Genomic DNA, 15,574 nt, shown 5'->3' on the forward strand with positions numbered 1-15,574 from the left:
AAAAATACATATTCAAAATTAGTAAAGTGGTATTTTCCATCAACAGCATAATTACGGATATGACTAATATGACTGTGGCATATTGTATTGTTATTATTTACTATAAAAAGAATATAGCACAATTACATATAATATCATCATAAGTGATAAAAAGTTACAGGTAAATTAATTATGTATTTGGTTTGCTATTTATTTATACCCTCTTTTCACACTTAACATTTTAATGAAATGTAAAAAAGAAGGTTACTACAAAATAATGTTTTTTATATATATTTATGTATACGTTATCTATATTTCCAATTTCCATATTTCGTATGTTTGACGCTTACCTAATTGTCAACTTCAATTGTCAGCTATCAAACATTAATACTTGATTGTCAAATTGGTTGTTTGGCTTGGTTAATGGTTAGTTTTTTTTTTATATTTAGGTGGTTTAATTATTTTCTATTTTAATAGTAGACTGCTTATCGATTAATTTAAAATTCATTAGGGTTATTCGAGAATATTTTGAATATGGAAACTATATTGGAACAGCAAAGAAGCTATCATGAAGAGAGAGAACGTACCATGGACGCAATGGTGAAGGAGATATTGCATAAAAAGACGGGAGTATGTATTTAATTTAACCTTTACAACGATTTATCGTCACACGTTTAATCCTAAAAATATTTTTTTAACTTAGTTTTAACTTTTTTGATAGAACTTATACTTAACCTAAAATATTTTTCAGCACCGTGAAACAATTAACGCTGACCATCGTCTAAAAAATCTTCATGAAGTAAGTAAATTAAAAATATCTCTAACATATGGCAAAATAAAATTGTAAAGAATTTATTACAATTTCTTGCAGAGATATATAGAATCGACTATAAGACTTAAGGAGCTTTATGAAGATAAAGATGGATTGCGAAAAGAGGAAATAGCGGCTTTATCGGGCCCTAACGAGTTTCAGGAGTTTTATGCAAGGCTTAAACAAATTAAAGAATTTCACAGAAAACATCCTAATGAGGTGAGATATTGTGGTGTGGTTGATGCATTGCAAATCATAATCAAATATAATTGTTTGTTGTTGAAATAATTAAAACTCAAAATTAGTTTTATAACTGTGCAACATTCCATGAAAATAATGTTGTTCATACAACAAGTTCGAGATTAAGTTTTGAGAAAAAATAACTTTGAGAATTTAATAATTTCATTTTCTTTTCTATATACCTTGAGTACAAAAATAGGAATGTTATTGTCTTGATAGTATATTATTGCTGTTTCATAGTTTTAAAATTTTGTAGATATGTGTGCCAATGTCAGTTGAGTTTGAAGAACTAGCTAAAATAAGAGAGAATCCTGCAGAGGATTATACAAGTAAGTATTATTCATATTTATATAATCCAAAACAAAAAGTGTAATAATAAAGAATATTCCATAAAATTTGGATAAAACATTTCAATTAATTGGTGATATTTTTTCAGCACCTGTTGAGTTTACCGATGAAGAGGGCTATGGAAAATATTTAGATCTCCATGAATGTTATGAAAAATATATAAATTTAAAGGGCATTGAGGTAACACAAAAGCAATTGCAGATTAATTTTTAACATTACTTTTTGGTGTTTTACTATAATTACTATTTTAAATATAATTTTATATTTCAGAAAGTTGACTATATAACATATTTAAGTATATTTGACCACTTGTTTGATATACCAAGAGAACGTAAAAACAGTGAGTACAGGAACTACATAAGAGCACTACTTACATATTTGAAGGATTTTGTTAGCAGAATTAAACCATTGTTAGATCAAGCCCAGGAAATGGCGATTGCACATCAAGAGTTTATCAAACAATGGGAAGCCGGGAGTTTTCCAGGATGGCCTGTATGTATAAGTTTTGTTATTTTATATTATAAAAATTGCAGCTAAATGGTAAATGTGAAAATAATTAAAAATTTTGAAACTCATATATACTCAAATATATATACATAGTGCACATTGTAATAAAGGTTAATATTACATATTTAGTGCACTGTAATAGTTACCAGCTTTGTCGGTTATGTTATGGCTATGGCTTTATCAAGTTTTAAGCGAATAATGCTTTCCTTTTGTGACTCTGTAAATCATCAGTGGATTTTTTATAAACAATGTGTTAAGAACAATTTATTTCAATATAGTCTATAATATGGATGGATGTTATACAAATTCAAACTTTAACTTTATATTTTTATTTATTTAATTCATATAAGACACTTGCACAGCTATAATTTACATAATATTTGTTATTTCCAATAAATTATCGAGGTTTATTGAAAATTATAACTACTTTCTATCCTAACATAATAATTTATGTAATTTAAAATATACATATTTTATCAAGCAATAAATTTATTTAAGCAATATATTTCAAAGAAGATCGTAATTGAAATAAATACTAATGATTTAAAGATGACTATTATATTTCTTATTTGTCTTATTATATTTATTATGTTTGTATGTTTATTTGTATGTCTTTAATCATTAATACTGGTGGTATTAGATACACAAGTGGGTCAAGGCAATCTGTTATTGATAGATAATATTTTTATGCCACTAAATTTGCATCACATAAAAAAATTACAAAGCTTTCCAACTACTGTCCTATCAAAGCAAAATGATTGTCATGTATGATGAATCTGTCTTAAATTACTCCTTTTTGTTAGATAACTTTTACTTATTAAGAATATTTCAATTTTAGAAAGAGACTGGTGGAGCCTTAACAAATGTTGGTGCTCATTTAGATTTATCAGCGTTCTTCTCTTGGGAGGAATTAGCTTCACTTGGTTTGGACAGATTGAAGTCTGCTCTGATGGCTCTTGGATTGAAGTGTGGTGGAACTTTGGAAGAAAGAGCACAAAGGTAAAAAATAAAAAATATTATACAACTATTTTCTTTTTAAAAATTTTCTTCATATATATTAGTTTTATATTTCCTCTTTAATATCTAAGAACAAATATTAAAATAATAATAATAAAATGTTATAAGATTTAGCTATGTAATTCTGGCAAAGTTGTAAAAATGTAGGCAAGAGCCATTTAAAGGATTTTGTTAATATTTGTTTGCAATTTGTCTTTATATATAGAGAAATTGGTATCCAAATCTATAATCTATGCTTTCAAACACTTAGCCATTATATACAACATTAAAAGCTATGCAATGATTTAAAGTTAGAGAAGAGGCAAGTTTATACAAACTATTCAAATAATCAAGTTTTCATTGAAAACTTTAAATAATCTTTATAGGATTTTAAACTAACATGGTTATTTTTATTATTAAAGTTATTAATTTCGGGATATTTACCATGTTTTTTATTTTTGTTCGGTGGAGCTCGATATTTCGACATTGTCTACGAATGTCTTGTTCACGAGACTGAAGTGTGCGGGTAGATGCTGATAATGTTAGAGGTGTCCGTATCGAACTACCTCCTTTCTTGTACGTTTGCTACGTAAACACCGGTCACCACTACTATTGTCACTTTCACCCCTACCATTGGATAAAACCACGACCGGACATTCATGGTTCCGCGAGCATTCTGAGAAATGCGAGTGTAAAGTTGTTGCGTAAATCCATACGGAACACCCGATTTGAAATCGATAAACGTCGGAGTGAATTGTATCGTTTACATCTTGAGTGTAGTGCGTCATTGACAGCGGAAGATTTTGATTTTTGTGACCGTATCACTTACCAACAGGCTCAACGTTTTCGTGAGTCGAGTGCGCTCAAGAAAGAGAAGAAATTCGAAAAACTAGTAAAACGGCAAAAACCAACTAGCCTTAACTCTAAAAACTCGAATGAAACTCGAACGGTGATAAATTTGTCAAAGAAAGAGTTGACGCAAGGCGCTCGGGAGGTACTCGAAAAAGGTTTGAACTTTGCCCCTACGCCAAAATGCATTCCTTATGAAGACGTGATTGGAAGTGTTGAGGAAGTGATTCAGCGTAATAATATACCTACTTTTGAGGCAGACATTTTAAGACAAGATGCCGCCCTTATATTACGTAAATCAAAACCCCCTAAGCCTAATGTTACGTCGGATCAATTGTCCGCTTTACGAGAACTACGGAAAGACGAAGACCTTATCGTACTTAGAGCGGATAAAGGGAATGCTACTGTGGTTATGGATGTCACAGACTATGACAGAAAAATACAACACCTACTGAGTGATGAAAATACTTATCGAAAAGTCGCCTATAACCCTACGGCAAGAACAAACCGAGCTACGACCACTCTAATTGAAACCTGTAGGGATGCTATTGGACATGAGACATCAAAATATTTACTCCGGCCGAGAAACATACAACCGCCTAAATTATACGGACTACCGAAAATACATAAGCCAAATGTCCCGCTGAGGCCGATAGTAAGTCAGATTGGCTCGCCCACCTATGAATTGGCAAAACATGTATGTAAAGTACTACAACCGTTAGCAGGCCAGACAAAATCTCATGTCAAGGACTCCAGACAATTTGTTGACATCTTGCGTTCGACTACGGTTGAGCCTGATGACTTGATGGTTAGTTTTGACGTCGAGTCATTGTTCACGAATGTGCCTATCGTTGAGTGTATGGATGTCATAAAGGTGAAATTACAGCAAAATAACATACCGACTGAATATATGAAATTGCTACATCATTGTCTAGAGACGAGTTACTTTATTTACCAAGGCGAGTACTACTTGCAGATAGATGGTGTGGCAATGGGTAGTCCAGTCGCTCCTCTAGTCGCAAACATCTGGATGGAACATTTCGAGGAGATAGCCATGTCAACGGCGAAGGCTGTAACTACAATTAAACTGTGGAAGAGGTATGTAGATGATGTATTTGCTATCATAAAGGGAGACAACGATAGTGTAATGAATTGCTTAAATCATTTAAATAGCATCCACAGCAAAATTAAATTCACCTGTGAAATGGAGAAGAATAGATCAATAGCATTCCTTGATGTTAAAATTGGAGTACGTACGGATGGGTCGTTGAGCCATACTGTCTACAGGAAAGCAACGCATACCGACCGATATCTCCATGCTACTTCACACCACCATCCTCGACACTTAAACGCTGTAGTAACATCATTGACCAATCGCGCATACGACCTTTGTGATAAAGACCATATACAATCTGAGCTAGCACACGTTAAAGAGGTCCTACAGCGGAATGGATATAAAACGAGAAACACAGCTGCACGGAATAATAAGCTACTGCGACAGTACAGGGTTGAAAGACAACCAGCGTTTATGCCATATGTTAAAGGAGTGACAGATAAGATAGCTAGAACCCTGAGTAGATATGCGGTGAAGACTATCTTCACTCCTTTCAAGAAGATAGGGCAAATGTTGCGTTCGCCTAAAGATAGCTTTCCCCTGGAAAAACCCGGAGTTTATAAAATCGACTGTAGTTGTGGTAAATCCTATGTTGGACAGACGAAGCGTACGGTATCTTGTCGCATTAACGAACACATCAAGGCGGTAAAAAACAACGATACCAAGAAATCAGCCATCGCGAAACATCTCCTGGAAGCCGGGTCGAACCATTGGATCGAGTTTCATAATACTCAGATACTCTCGACAGAACGCCACTACATACCCCGACTGGTACGAGAAGCCATTGAAATAACTAAATTTAGTAATTTCAATAGAGAGGATGGGTTTCAACTGTCGAGAGTATGGAATCCAATAATAAAATTATGCAAACCCCCGCAAAATAAAAATAAAATAAAAAATTCGCGAATTGATACGGTGAGTTTCGTCTGCAAAACACGGGATCGAGTGTCGAGTGTACATAAAATAAATTCGACTAGTGACAATGGTAGGGGTGAAAGTGACAATAGTAGTGGTGACCGGTGTTTACGTAGCAAACGTACAAGAAAGGAGGTAGTTCGATACGGACACCTCTAACATTATCAGCATCTACCCGCACACTTCAGTCTCGTGAACAAGACATTCGTAGACAATGTCGAAATATCGAGCTCCACCGAACAAAAATAAAAAACATGGTAAATATCCCGAAATTAATAACTTTAAATAATCTTATCCAGTATTTCACTTGTATTTCATCATTGTTTTGTTATCTTAATATATATTATAATTGATCATTTTATTTATATTAAATTATCATTAATAGGTTATTCAGCACAAAAGGTCAAACGGCTTTAGACAAATCTCTCGTGGCGAAGAAAGGGGCTAACAAGGCCAAGGCTTCGACTCTACAACGTCACAAAGATATTGCAGCTATAGAGGGACAAGTTTATAGGTATTATTATTAATCATTTGTTATTGTTATTCTTTTTCTTCTTTTGTCTATGACCGATGTTTCTCTTGAGTTACATGTTGCGCCTCACCTTTACGGGTATAGCGTCAAGGTCTGAAACCTGTAAGCTACCTTCATAAACAAATTTATCTAACAAAAATTTTTATTATTAAAATCGAATCAATTATTTTTATTCGGAAGAAATTATTTTGACTTTGTTTCGGATTGCTGCTAAATGAAGCTACGGCATTTCAACTCATATTTAGTTGAACTTGCTAAGTCAATTTTATTTTTCTAGTATATTAGCAAAACGACAGGTTTTCTTAACTTTCTTTTCTTTCTTCATATTATTGTTCATTACTTTACTCAAAACTTCTGTAAGGAAAAATGACACATTTCTTATTCTATGTTTATGTCTTTTTTGTACGACCAATTCCGGTCACTAATATTATAAATGCGAAAGGAACTCTGTTGCTATTTCACGGAAAACCACTGAACCAAATATGATGAAATTTGGTTTGAAACAAGCTTTAATTCAAAAGACAAAGGATTTTTTTGTGCCTAACACCTAAATTGCAAGTGAAGACGCGACCAAAAACTAGTCATATAAGTACCTGTAAAATGTCATGCACTCAGATTCGATCTAATAAAGCTTAAAATTTGTATGTTTAATCAATAGTAGTTTCATTAAATATGTAGATATGATGGATATTTTTGTATATATTTTATTTCTTAAAGTAAAAAGTAACAGCCTGCAAATTTCCCACTGCTGGGCTAAAGGTCTCCTCTCCCTTTTGAGGAGAGGGCTTGGAACATATTCCACCACGCTATTCCAATGCGGGTTGGTGGAATACACATGTGGCAGAATTTCTATGAAATTTGTCACATGCAGGTTTCCTCACGATGTTTTCCTTCACCGCAGAGCACGAGATGAATTATAAAGACAAATTAAGCACATGAAACAGCGGTGCTTGCCTGGGTTTGAACCCGCAATCATCGGTTAAGATGCACGTGTTCTAACCACTGGGCCATCTCGGCTCGTTTTATTTTTCTATTTATTTCTTGTTATAAATTAATTATATACCATTAATTATATATTTTTGTAGATTTGCAAACATAGTAAGCGGTACACGCTCCGCTACTATCGAGAATGTCACTCGGCGAGCAGCTCGTGCCGCGGGGGAGAGGCGCGACGAAAGCGATGAGGAAAGTGACGCATCAGTCGCCGCTGACGCTGATTCCGATGATGATGAAGTTCCATACAACCCTAAGAATTTACCATTGGGATGGGATGGAAAGGTAATTAAAATCTTTGTCACATATCTGACTTAGATGTTTTTTTTTTTTTTTTATTCTTTATTTAAGTAAGGGGCTTTTATTTATAAAAAATATATCAGTCAGGTAATTAAAATCTTTATCACATATCTGACTTAGATGTTTTTTTTTTTTTTTTTTTTTATTATTCTTTATTTAAGTAAGGGACTTTTATTTATAAAAAATATATCAGTCTCATTGTTCTCTTACAATTTGTCTTATCAAAAGTAAATACAACTTATATCTAAAAATTACATGACTGTTGTATAAATTAATCTTAAATTATCTTTTAGAGAGGCTGCATGTGTGCCAGAACTATATCATAAATATATTTAGCCGAAAATGTCGTTGGTTCTGCTAGGATACTTTGGAAAACACCGAATTCTCTCTTTTCTGTTTTTGAAACATTCTGTTAAGATGTGATATAAGTCTTTCTCTTTGTTGCAAGATTCACAATTGGGTAATTCTACTTTTCTCATCAAATAAGCAAATTTCTTTGATGGAATATGTCCAGTACGGCATCTCAGTCCTATCATTATATAAAATTTTGATAATTTACAATTTTCAAACCATGGTTTATGAGGGGGGGCACATTTTGTGTAGTTTTATACCATTAGATTATTAGTTTTACACGTAGATGTTAAAAAAAGTATAGTAATCGTTGCCTATTTAATGTTATATTTCATAAATTTCCAGCCAATCCCGTACTGGTTATACAAATTGCATGGCCTGAACATCAGTTACTCGTGCGAGATTTGCGGTAACTACACATACAAAGGCCCCAAAGCGTTCCAACGCCATTTTGCCGAATGGCGTCATGCGCACGGCATGCGCTGTCTCGGGATACCGAATACAGCACATTTTGCTAATGTCACACAGATTGAAGATGCATTAGCTTGTGAGTATTCTCATTTCATTAATTAAGATTGTATTAATTATGTATATTAATTACATGTATATATAACAATGTTTGAAACCCTATTATGAAACATTTAATTTTTATATTTTATTAAATTTATTTCAGTATGGGAGAAAATTAAAAATCAAAAGGAAAATGAAAGATTTGTAGCAGAAAATGACGAAGAATTTGAAGATTCACAAGGAAATGTTGTCAATCGCAAAACTTTCGAAGATCTTAAACGTCAAGGACTTCTTTAAAATTTAATTATATATTGATATTTAGAATATACGTACTAATTAATAATTATACAGTTCATAAGGCTATCAAATATAATGTGTAATAAGAATTGCTTTTTTTTTAAATCCCTATACCGCAATTTATATACTGTATTCTAATAGCAGAAAGAGAAAGATATAAATAAACCTTTGTTACAAAATTAGTCTATATCTAACTAACTAGATAACTACTAAAGAGTAATCTTTAAAATCACTTTACAGGATAAATAACCTAGAATGCGAAACAAAAGCATCACTTTCGTTAACATATGCTAATAGTGCATTCAATGCAACAGTTTTTGATTAATATTTCATTATTTATAAAAAGTTTTCTAGCCCTTTTTCCAAATGTATTTGATAATCCTTACGCTGACTTCTTTACTGTATTTTTTTATGGCAAATCATAAAATACTAGCCATCTAAACCGTATTTCAAAGAATGAACTTATACGTGGTGGAATCGATTAAAAATATGGTAAAAGTTTAGTAAGTTAACAATTAATGATTCCCTTTTTCCGTATCTTTAGTAAGGAATGTATGAATTAGAAGGAAAATTATGTTCGATGATTATTAAATAAAAATATGGCCGTTCACTTGAGATTCATCGACTTTTATTTTTATTTGTAAAAATAACTGCGTTAATATTAAATTGTCGATTGTTTTTGATTAAAAAACTTGATTGCTAACCTTAAAATAATATGTCAATTTGCAGTATTTAAGTAGTAGTAGGCTGTCAAAGTCACTGTCTTTCTCACATGTGAATGTGACGTGCTGTGAGTGTCAATTCTGGCATAAGCATGCAATCAAAACAAATATTTTATTAATTTTAAACAAGTAACATTCTTTCTTTTAAGTGAATATTTATGTTAAATATAAACAAAAACTGCTTTTTGAAATGTCGGAAGGCAAAAGAAGTAGTCAAATATTTACCGGTGCAAGAGTTCTAGGTTATGTCAGTACACATGTGCCGTTTGTAGCTCGTTTTATTAAAAGACGAGGCGAAACGCTTTTATGCACAAGTGTAGGGAAGTGGTTCCATACATATGGATGTGACAAGTTCCGATTGCTAAGCGTAAGTGGAGAACATCCAGGACCGATAACATGTATGTGCGGCGACAGTTTTCATGTGTACACTGCTAGTGAAAACGATATTTACGCGTGGAGACGGGGCTGTGAACTAAAACACGTATATAAAGGACACCAGGCACCTATTCATAAGCTTTTACCTTTTGGCATACATATTATATCTATTGATGAAGATAATGTATTGAAAATTTTTGATATAAAGGAAGAAACGGAGTTTCTAGACCTTCGCTTTGATAAGGAAATTTTTAAGATCTCATCAATATGTCATCCTCCTACGTACCTCAATAAAATATTACTTGGCAGCGAACAGGGCCAACTTCAGATATGGAATATTCGGACCGCTAAGTTAGTCTTCACTTTTAAAGGATGGGAATCAGCTGTTATTGTAACTGAACCGGCACCTGCGATTGATGTAGTAGCTATTGCCCTAGAAAATGGAAAAATAATTCTTCATAATCTTCGCTATGACCAAGTTGTTATGGAATTTGTTCATGACTGGGGAGTGGTTAGTTGTTTATCATTTAGAATGGACGGTGTACCAATAATGGTAACAGGAAGCACTAAAGGGCATTTAGTAATGTGGGATTTAGAAGAGAAGAGAGTCAAATCTCAGATTCAGTCTGCTCATTTTTCAAGAATAGCTGGTTTGCAATGTTTGACATCTGAACCATTAATGGTAACAAATTCTGAAGACAACTCTTTAAAAATGTGGATATTTGATATGCCTGATGGAGGAGCAAGACTTTTAAAGAAAAGGTTTACTATTCTTATATTTCATAAAATGTATATTATTGGAGTTAGTGTTATATTTGCTTTACTTGCATGTTTATTTTTATTGTCATTTATATCATCTGACTTATTTTCATTTTAGGGAAGGTCATGCTCTTCCTCCCAACTTGGTTCGCTACTGTGAACCAACTGGTGAGAATATATTGGCTGCAGGTAGAGATAGGAGTCTACATATCATGAACACAATTACAGAAACATTTAACAAGAGTATGGGTAAAGCATCTTACAACAGAAAGGCATCCAAGAAGAAAAGTAATAACAATTCACTTATAATTTAAAAATATTTTTTTTTGATGAGCTCTTTCTTATTTTAACTAAAAAAATATTTTTAGAAAGAACACAAGTTGATCACCTGATACTTCCTCCAATAACTAAATTAAGCTCTTGTATGCAAAGAGACAAGCAATGGGATAGCATCGCTTCTTTACATGATGGGAAGTTCATTGCTACAACTTGGTCATACAACAGGATATGTATGGGTAAACATAAGCTAAAACCACCAGAAATGGAGAAAGGAACTCTGGCAACTTGTTTGACAGTTACACACTGTGGAAATTTTGTGCTCATTGGTAATATGCTTTCGATTTCATTTTATATTTATATATAAGTCATTATCCATTTTTCAAAGAAAGATCGAAATTTAAATATACTGAAAATATATTTCTCATTTCATATAAAATAAAAAAGTACCTACTATTAATTTTTTCAATATTAGTCAAACATCTATATAAAAAAAAATCATATTTATTCTTTAATCTATACATAAAACAATGAAATTTTTAGGTTATAGTAACGGTCAAGTACACAAATTCAACATGCAGTCAGGTATATATAGAGGGCATTATGGCAATGAGAAGAAGGTAGCACATAAGGGAGCAGTAAGAGGAGTTGAAACGGATCTCTGCAATCAAAGGGTCATCACTGTCGGGGCTGATGACAGATTAAAGTTTTGGCATTTTAAAGCTGGTAAGTTATTAGTTATTCATATTATTCATAAGTTATAAGTTATTAGTTATTCATTTATTAATAAAATGAACAAAAAGAAGAATAAAGCCCTAAATTGAACCTCCCACCAAATGAATACTTATTCTTAAATAAAAAATATTGTGCTGTGAAAATAACATTATTGGTATGATTTAGTGTAGATCATTTTCATTATAATGACTAAATTTCAATGGAATTATTATATGCTTTTAATTTAGCTATTTAAATAATAATTATTGTATTTCATGTTTTATGCTCTTAGTATAGGTGAAATGAATATATCTTATTTGGAAAAAAAAATGTTGTTCCTAAGCAATCTTTTGCCTAAATGATCTTTTCAGCCCATTTTTCATACAATTATCTATATTATTTATAATAATTCTAGCCACAACACCATATCATGTTCTGAGGTTGGAGGAATCCGTAAACAGCACTAAATGTCACAGAGACAGTGGCTTAATGGCTTTAGCAAATGAAGACTTCTCAATAACCCTAGTGGATATAGATACAATGAAAGTAATAAGAAAATTTGAAGGTCATGTTGGCAAAATTAATGACATTGATTTTGACTGTCAAAGCCGGTAAGTGAATATTAATACTAAATTAATAAAAAGATGTAATGTCGAAATAATGATGTTTATTTAAACACTTTATATTTTTTAGATGGCTGGTTACTTCATCTATGGACTGTACTATATGCACATGGGACATCCCAAGTGCTCAACTTGTTGATATTTTTAGTGTAAGTGTTAACATATGTATTACTTGCCTTGTAGTATTTGTCTTTTTTAAAAAAACCATATGTTATTTTGATTTTAAAAACATGTAAGGATAAATAAAACAAAAAAAATCAATCTAAAATTCTTTTTGTATTTGAAGGTGGAACAACCTTGCACTTCGCTCAGCATGTCACCAACAGGTGACTTCTTGGCAACTACACATGTCGGAGAGTTGGGTGTCTTTCTTTGGGCCAACAGGCACTTGTATGATAAGATATTCCTCAAGCCTATTGACAGAAATGCTGTTAATATTCCACAGCTTAGTAAGTTTTTTTTATTATTAATGAATTTATCATAATTAGCTGCTACTATTTATACTCTATAACTTTAAAGATAAAATATTTTTTGAGTTACAAACACTTGTACGCTATAATTATCTACTATGCAGTTGAGATGTTGAGCTAGAAGGTAAAAAGGCAATTGATTTAAAGAAAAGTATTATTCATAATATTTATTTTTACAGAGTTGCCTACTAGTGCTGCGGAAAAACCAGACATTGAAGATATTGGAATGATAGACTTGGGAGAAGAGCCGGAATATAAATCCCCTGAACAAATTAGTGAAGAACTTCTTACTTTGTCTGGTCAACCGACATCAAGATGGCTTAATTTGCTTCACTTAGACATTGTTAAGCGCCGTAATAAACCGAAAACTCCTTTAACTGTACCTAAATCAGCACCGTTCTTCCTACCGACAATTCCAAGTCTTGAGCTTGAATTTGATTTGGAGAAAGATAAAAAGGACCTTTCAAATAACAAGCTTTTGATTCCCGAATCACTTTCAACATTAACGCCATTCGCTAAGAAGCTAAACGCTTGTGAGAATGTTGATGATTATAAACAATGTTTAGAGAAACTAAAAACATTGTCACCTTCTTCTATTGAAGCCGAAGTAACAAGTATGGCGCCCGATGCAGGTGGATGCATTGAAGTTATGAAACAATATCTTCAAATGCTAGATGTTTTATTTAAATCAAATAGAGATTTTGAATTGGCTCAGTCATACTTGAGTTTATTTTTAAAAACTCATACAAAGACAATTTCACAAGAAGACGAATTGCTTAAATCTTTGGAATCCGTTGAAGAATCTGCAACACAAGCTTGGTCTAAGCTACAGAATCATTTGCTTTATAATATATGTGTTGTAAAAGCATTAAAAGATATGTAATATACAAATTGCTATTCATTTATTTAATTTTTTTATCACTCCTCTCAGAAAGTAAAAAGTATTTGTCCTTGAAAATATTGTAGCAGTGGTCTTATCCTCACGTATGTGAAGCTGAGTTTTTTTAATGATTTGCGGATTGCCCTTTTACGTCTTGACTACCTTAGCGTACAGACTAATTTATACTGTTACTTCTCATAAATAAATAAAATCCTAAACGTAATCAATCTAGACTTAGCATTGTAATCAGACCGAATTCAAATAAATTTAAATTAATGCATATCCAATATTCATCTGTATGGCGCAAATCAGCTACCGCTTTGAGTCGCTTATTGAATATTTTTCGAAGAGAATTAAGACGCGGACGAGCGCTCGAAAGCCGGCTCTCATTAATGCCCGCCTCATTTTAGCAATAAGTATTCATTTCTTCGGCAGCGAAGGGGGGACGTTTGTGATGAAAATCTGATTGCGCTTCCTTTGCAAATTCCTTCTCAGTTCGCCTTATAAGATAATAAAAAAGCCATGACTTAATATACATTTATAGTAATTGGTAGTTATTAATAAGGAAAATACTGCACGTGAAATGAAAAGAGTCGAGATGGCCCAGTGGTTAGAACGCGTGCATCTTAACCGATGATTGCGGGTTCAAACCCAAGGCAAGCACCGCTGATTCATGTGCTTAATTTGTCTTTATAATTCATCTCGTGCTCAGCGGTGAAGGAAAACATCGTGAGGAAACCTGCATGTGACAAATTTCATAGAAATTCTGCCACATGTGTATTCCACCAACACGCATCGGAACAGCGTGGTGGAATATGTTCCAAAACCTTCTCCTCAAAGGGAGAGGAGGCCTTTAACCCAGCAGTGGGAATTTACAGGCTGTTGTTGTTGTTGCACGTGAAATTCATTTTGATTGCCACTACGACATTGAATTTGAATGTATACTGGATAAAAGGTTTCAACTTCTTGAAATGAGAAAGCTAGAAGTTTATTTATCATTTTCTAGTGAAGTGCGGAAATAAGTCCGAATGCCGATTTCCCAAGTAGTTCTTTTAACGCTGAGCTCAAAAAGCTTAAGCTTAAGCATGTGAAAATTCAATGTTGTTCTTCCTATTTTTTTTGTTAATTATCTTTTGAATTGACATTTTATAGATTAATAATTGAATAAAAAAATGATTGTACAAAATTATTAATTTTACCGTATAGAAATGACAATAAATTTTTGAATTTTACTATAATTATATTAAAATTAATCTTATTCACCTAATCTTTATTTAATATAGAAATTACCTTGTTAATTGATCTATACATATTCATAGCTTTGAATAATTTTATGTTATGGGGAAAGTCCTAAAGTACCGGCCGGCTTCCAGTACTGGCCAGTTGCAAGTACTCTAACTCTGTAATAGTATGGTACTGACAGTTTTAGGCTATAAGTGCGGTACCGTCGTGCAAGTATAATATACCCCGCGCGGTAATCAGGCCCGCCGCTAGCTGTTTTGTCGCCCGCGTGCAATACCTATTATGCCGCCCTTTTTTTCGCTGCAAAAACGCATAACACTATTCCTCCACATGAGGTGGGGGGCGGGGTGTATACCTGCTAAAAAACCAACGTTAGCGACCCACTCTGTCTTTTTGGAGGATGTTACGAAATCTTTTGTGCATACTACCGTGACGTTCTAACGGTAGGCTCACCTCTGCGGAGTTCCACTTCCTAGGGAGTTCTCAGGGTACAGAAACCCTTAACCCCGGGACACTTATGGCGGGAGGAGAAGACATCCATAGCGAAGACCTCTTCTACTGGTCTTCTTCGGCGAAGCGGGTCAGCAGCACTGTTCCCACGGTCCCGTAAGATAAGAACCTTGTTACGAGCATTAAGGGAGTCCAACCAAATAGGTGTATTTTCCGTCATACCATTGCATTAAGGCGTGAGACGAGGGGACGTTATTTCCCCCAAATTGTTTACTAATTCAATGGAGGATATGTTCAAGACGCTGAACTGGAAAGGACATG

At 33.2% G+C, this 15,574-nt stretch overlaps 2 protein-coding genes across 3 annotated transcripts; both read left to right on the plus strand.

Annotated features, from left to right (window-relative positions):
* Positions 1-343: 343 nt before the first annotated feature.
* On the plus strand, positions 344-8,829 carry LOC124535265 (splicing factor 3A subunit 3). Of its 2 annotated transcripts, XM_047111408.1 has the most exons (12): positions 344-405; positions 491-609; positions 731-778; positions 851-1,009; positions 1,287-1,359; positions 1,467-1,558; positions 1,649-1,870; positions 2,724-2,884; positions 6,145-6,273; positions 7,377-7,569; positions 8,281-8,482; positions 8,609-8,829. In XM_047111408.1, exons 2-12 carry the CDS (start codon positions 514-516, stop codon positions 8,740-8,742), a joined length of 1,509 nt encoding a protein of 502 aa, XP_046967364.1. In that variant the 5' UTR covers positions 344-405; positions 491-513; the 3' UTR covers positions 8,743-8,829. The 2 variants fall into 2 exon arrangements, with proteins under 2 accessions (XP_046967364.1, XP_046967363.1); XM_047111407.1 differs by having other exon boundaries at positions 354-609.
* Positions 8,830-9,502: 673 nt separating this feature from the next.
* On the plus strand, positions 9,503-13,582 carry LOC124535159 (WD repeat-containing protein 36). The gene is made up of 8 exons (XM_047111256.1): positions 9,503-10,601; positions 10,717-10,886; positions 10,967-11,203; positions 11,418-11,600; positions 12,004-12,199; positions 12,282-12,360; positions 12,498-12,660; positions 12,861-13,582. The coding sequence occupies exons 1-8, from the start codon at positions 9,655-9,657 to the stop codon at positions 13,562-13,564; spliced, it is 2,679 nt and encodes an 892-aa protein (XP_046967212.1). The 5' UTR covers positions 9,503-9,654; the 3' UTR covers positions 13,565-13,582.
* The last annotated feature ends 1,992 nt before the right edge of the window (positions 13,583-15,574 follow it).

Source organism: Vanessa cardui, chromosome 14 (genome assembly GCF_905220365.1).
Source record: "Vanessa cardui chromosome 14, ilVanCard2.1, whole genome shotgun sequence".
Lineage (NCBI taxonomy): Eukaryota > Metazoa > Arthropoda > Insecta > Lepidoptera > Nymphalidae > Vanessa > Vanessa cardui.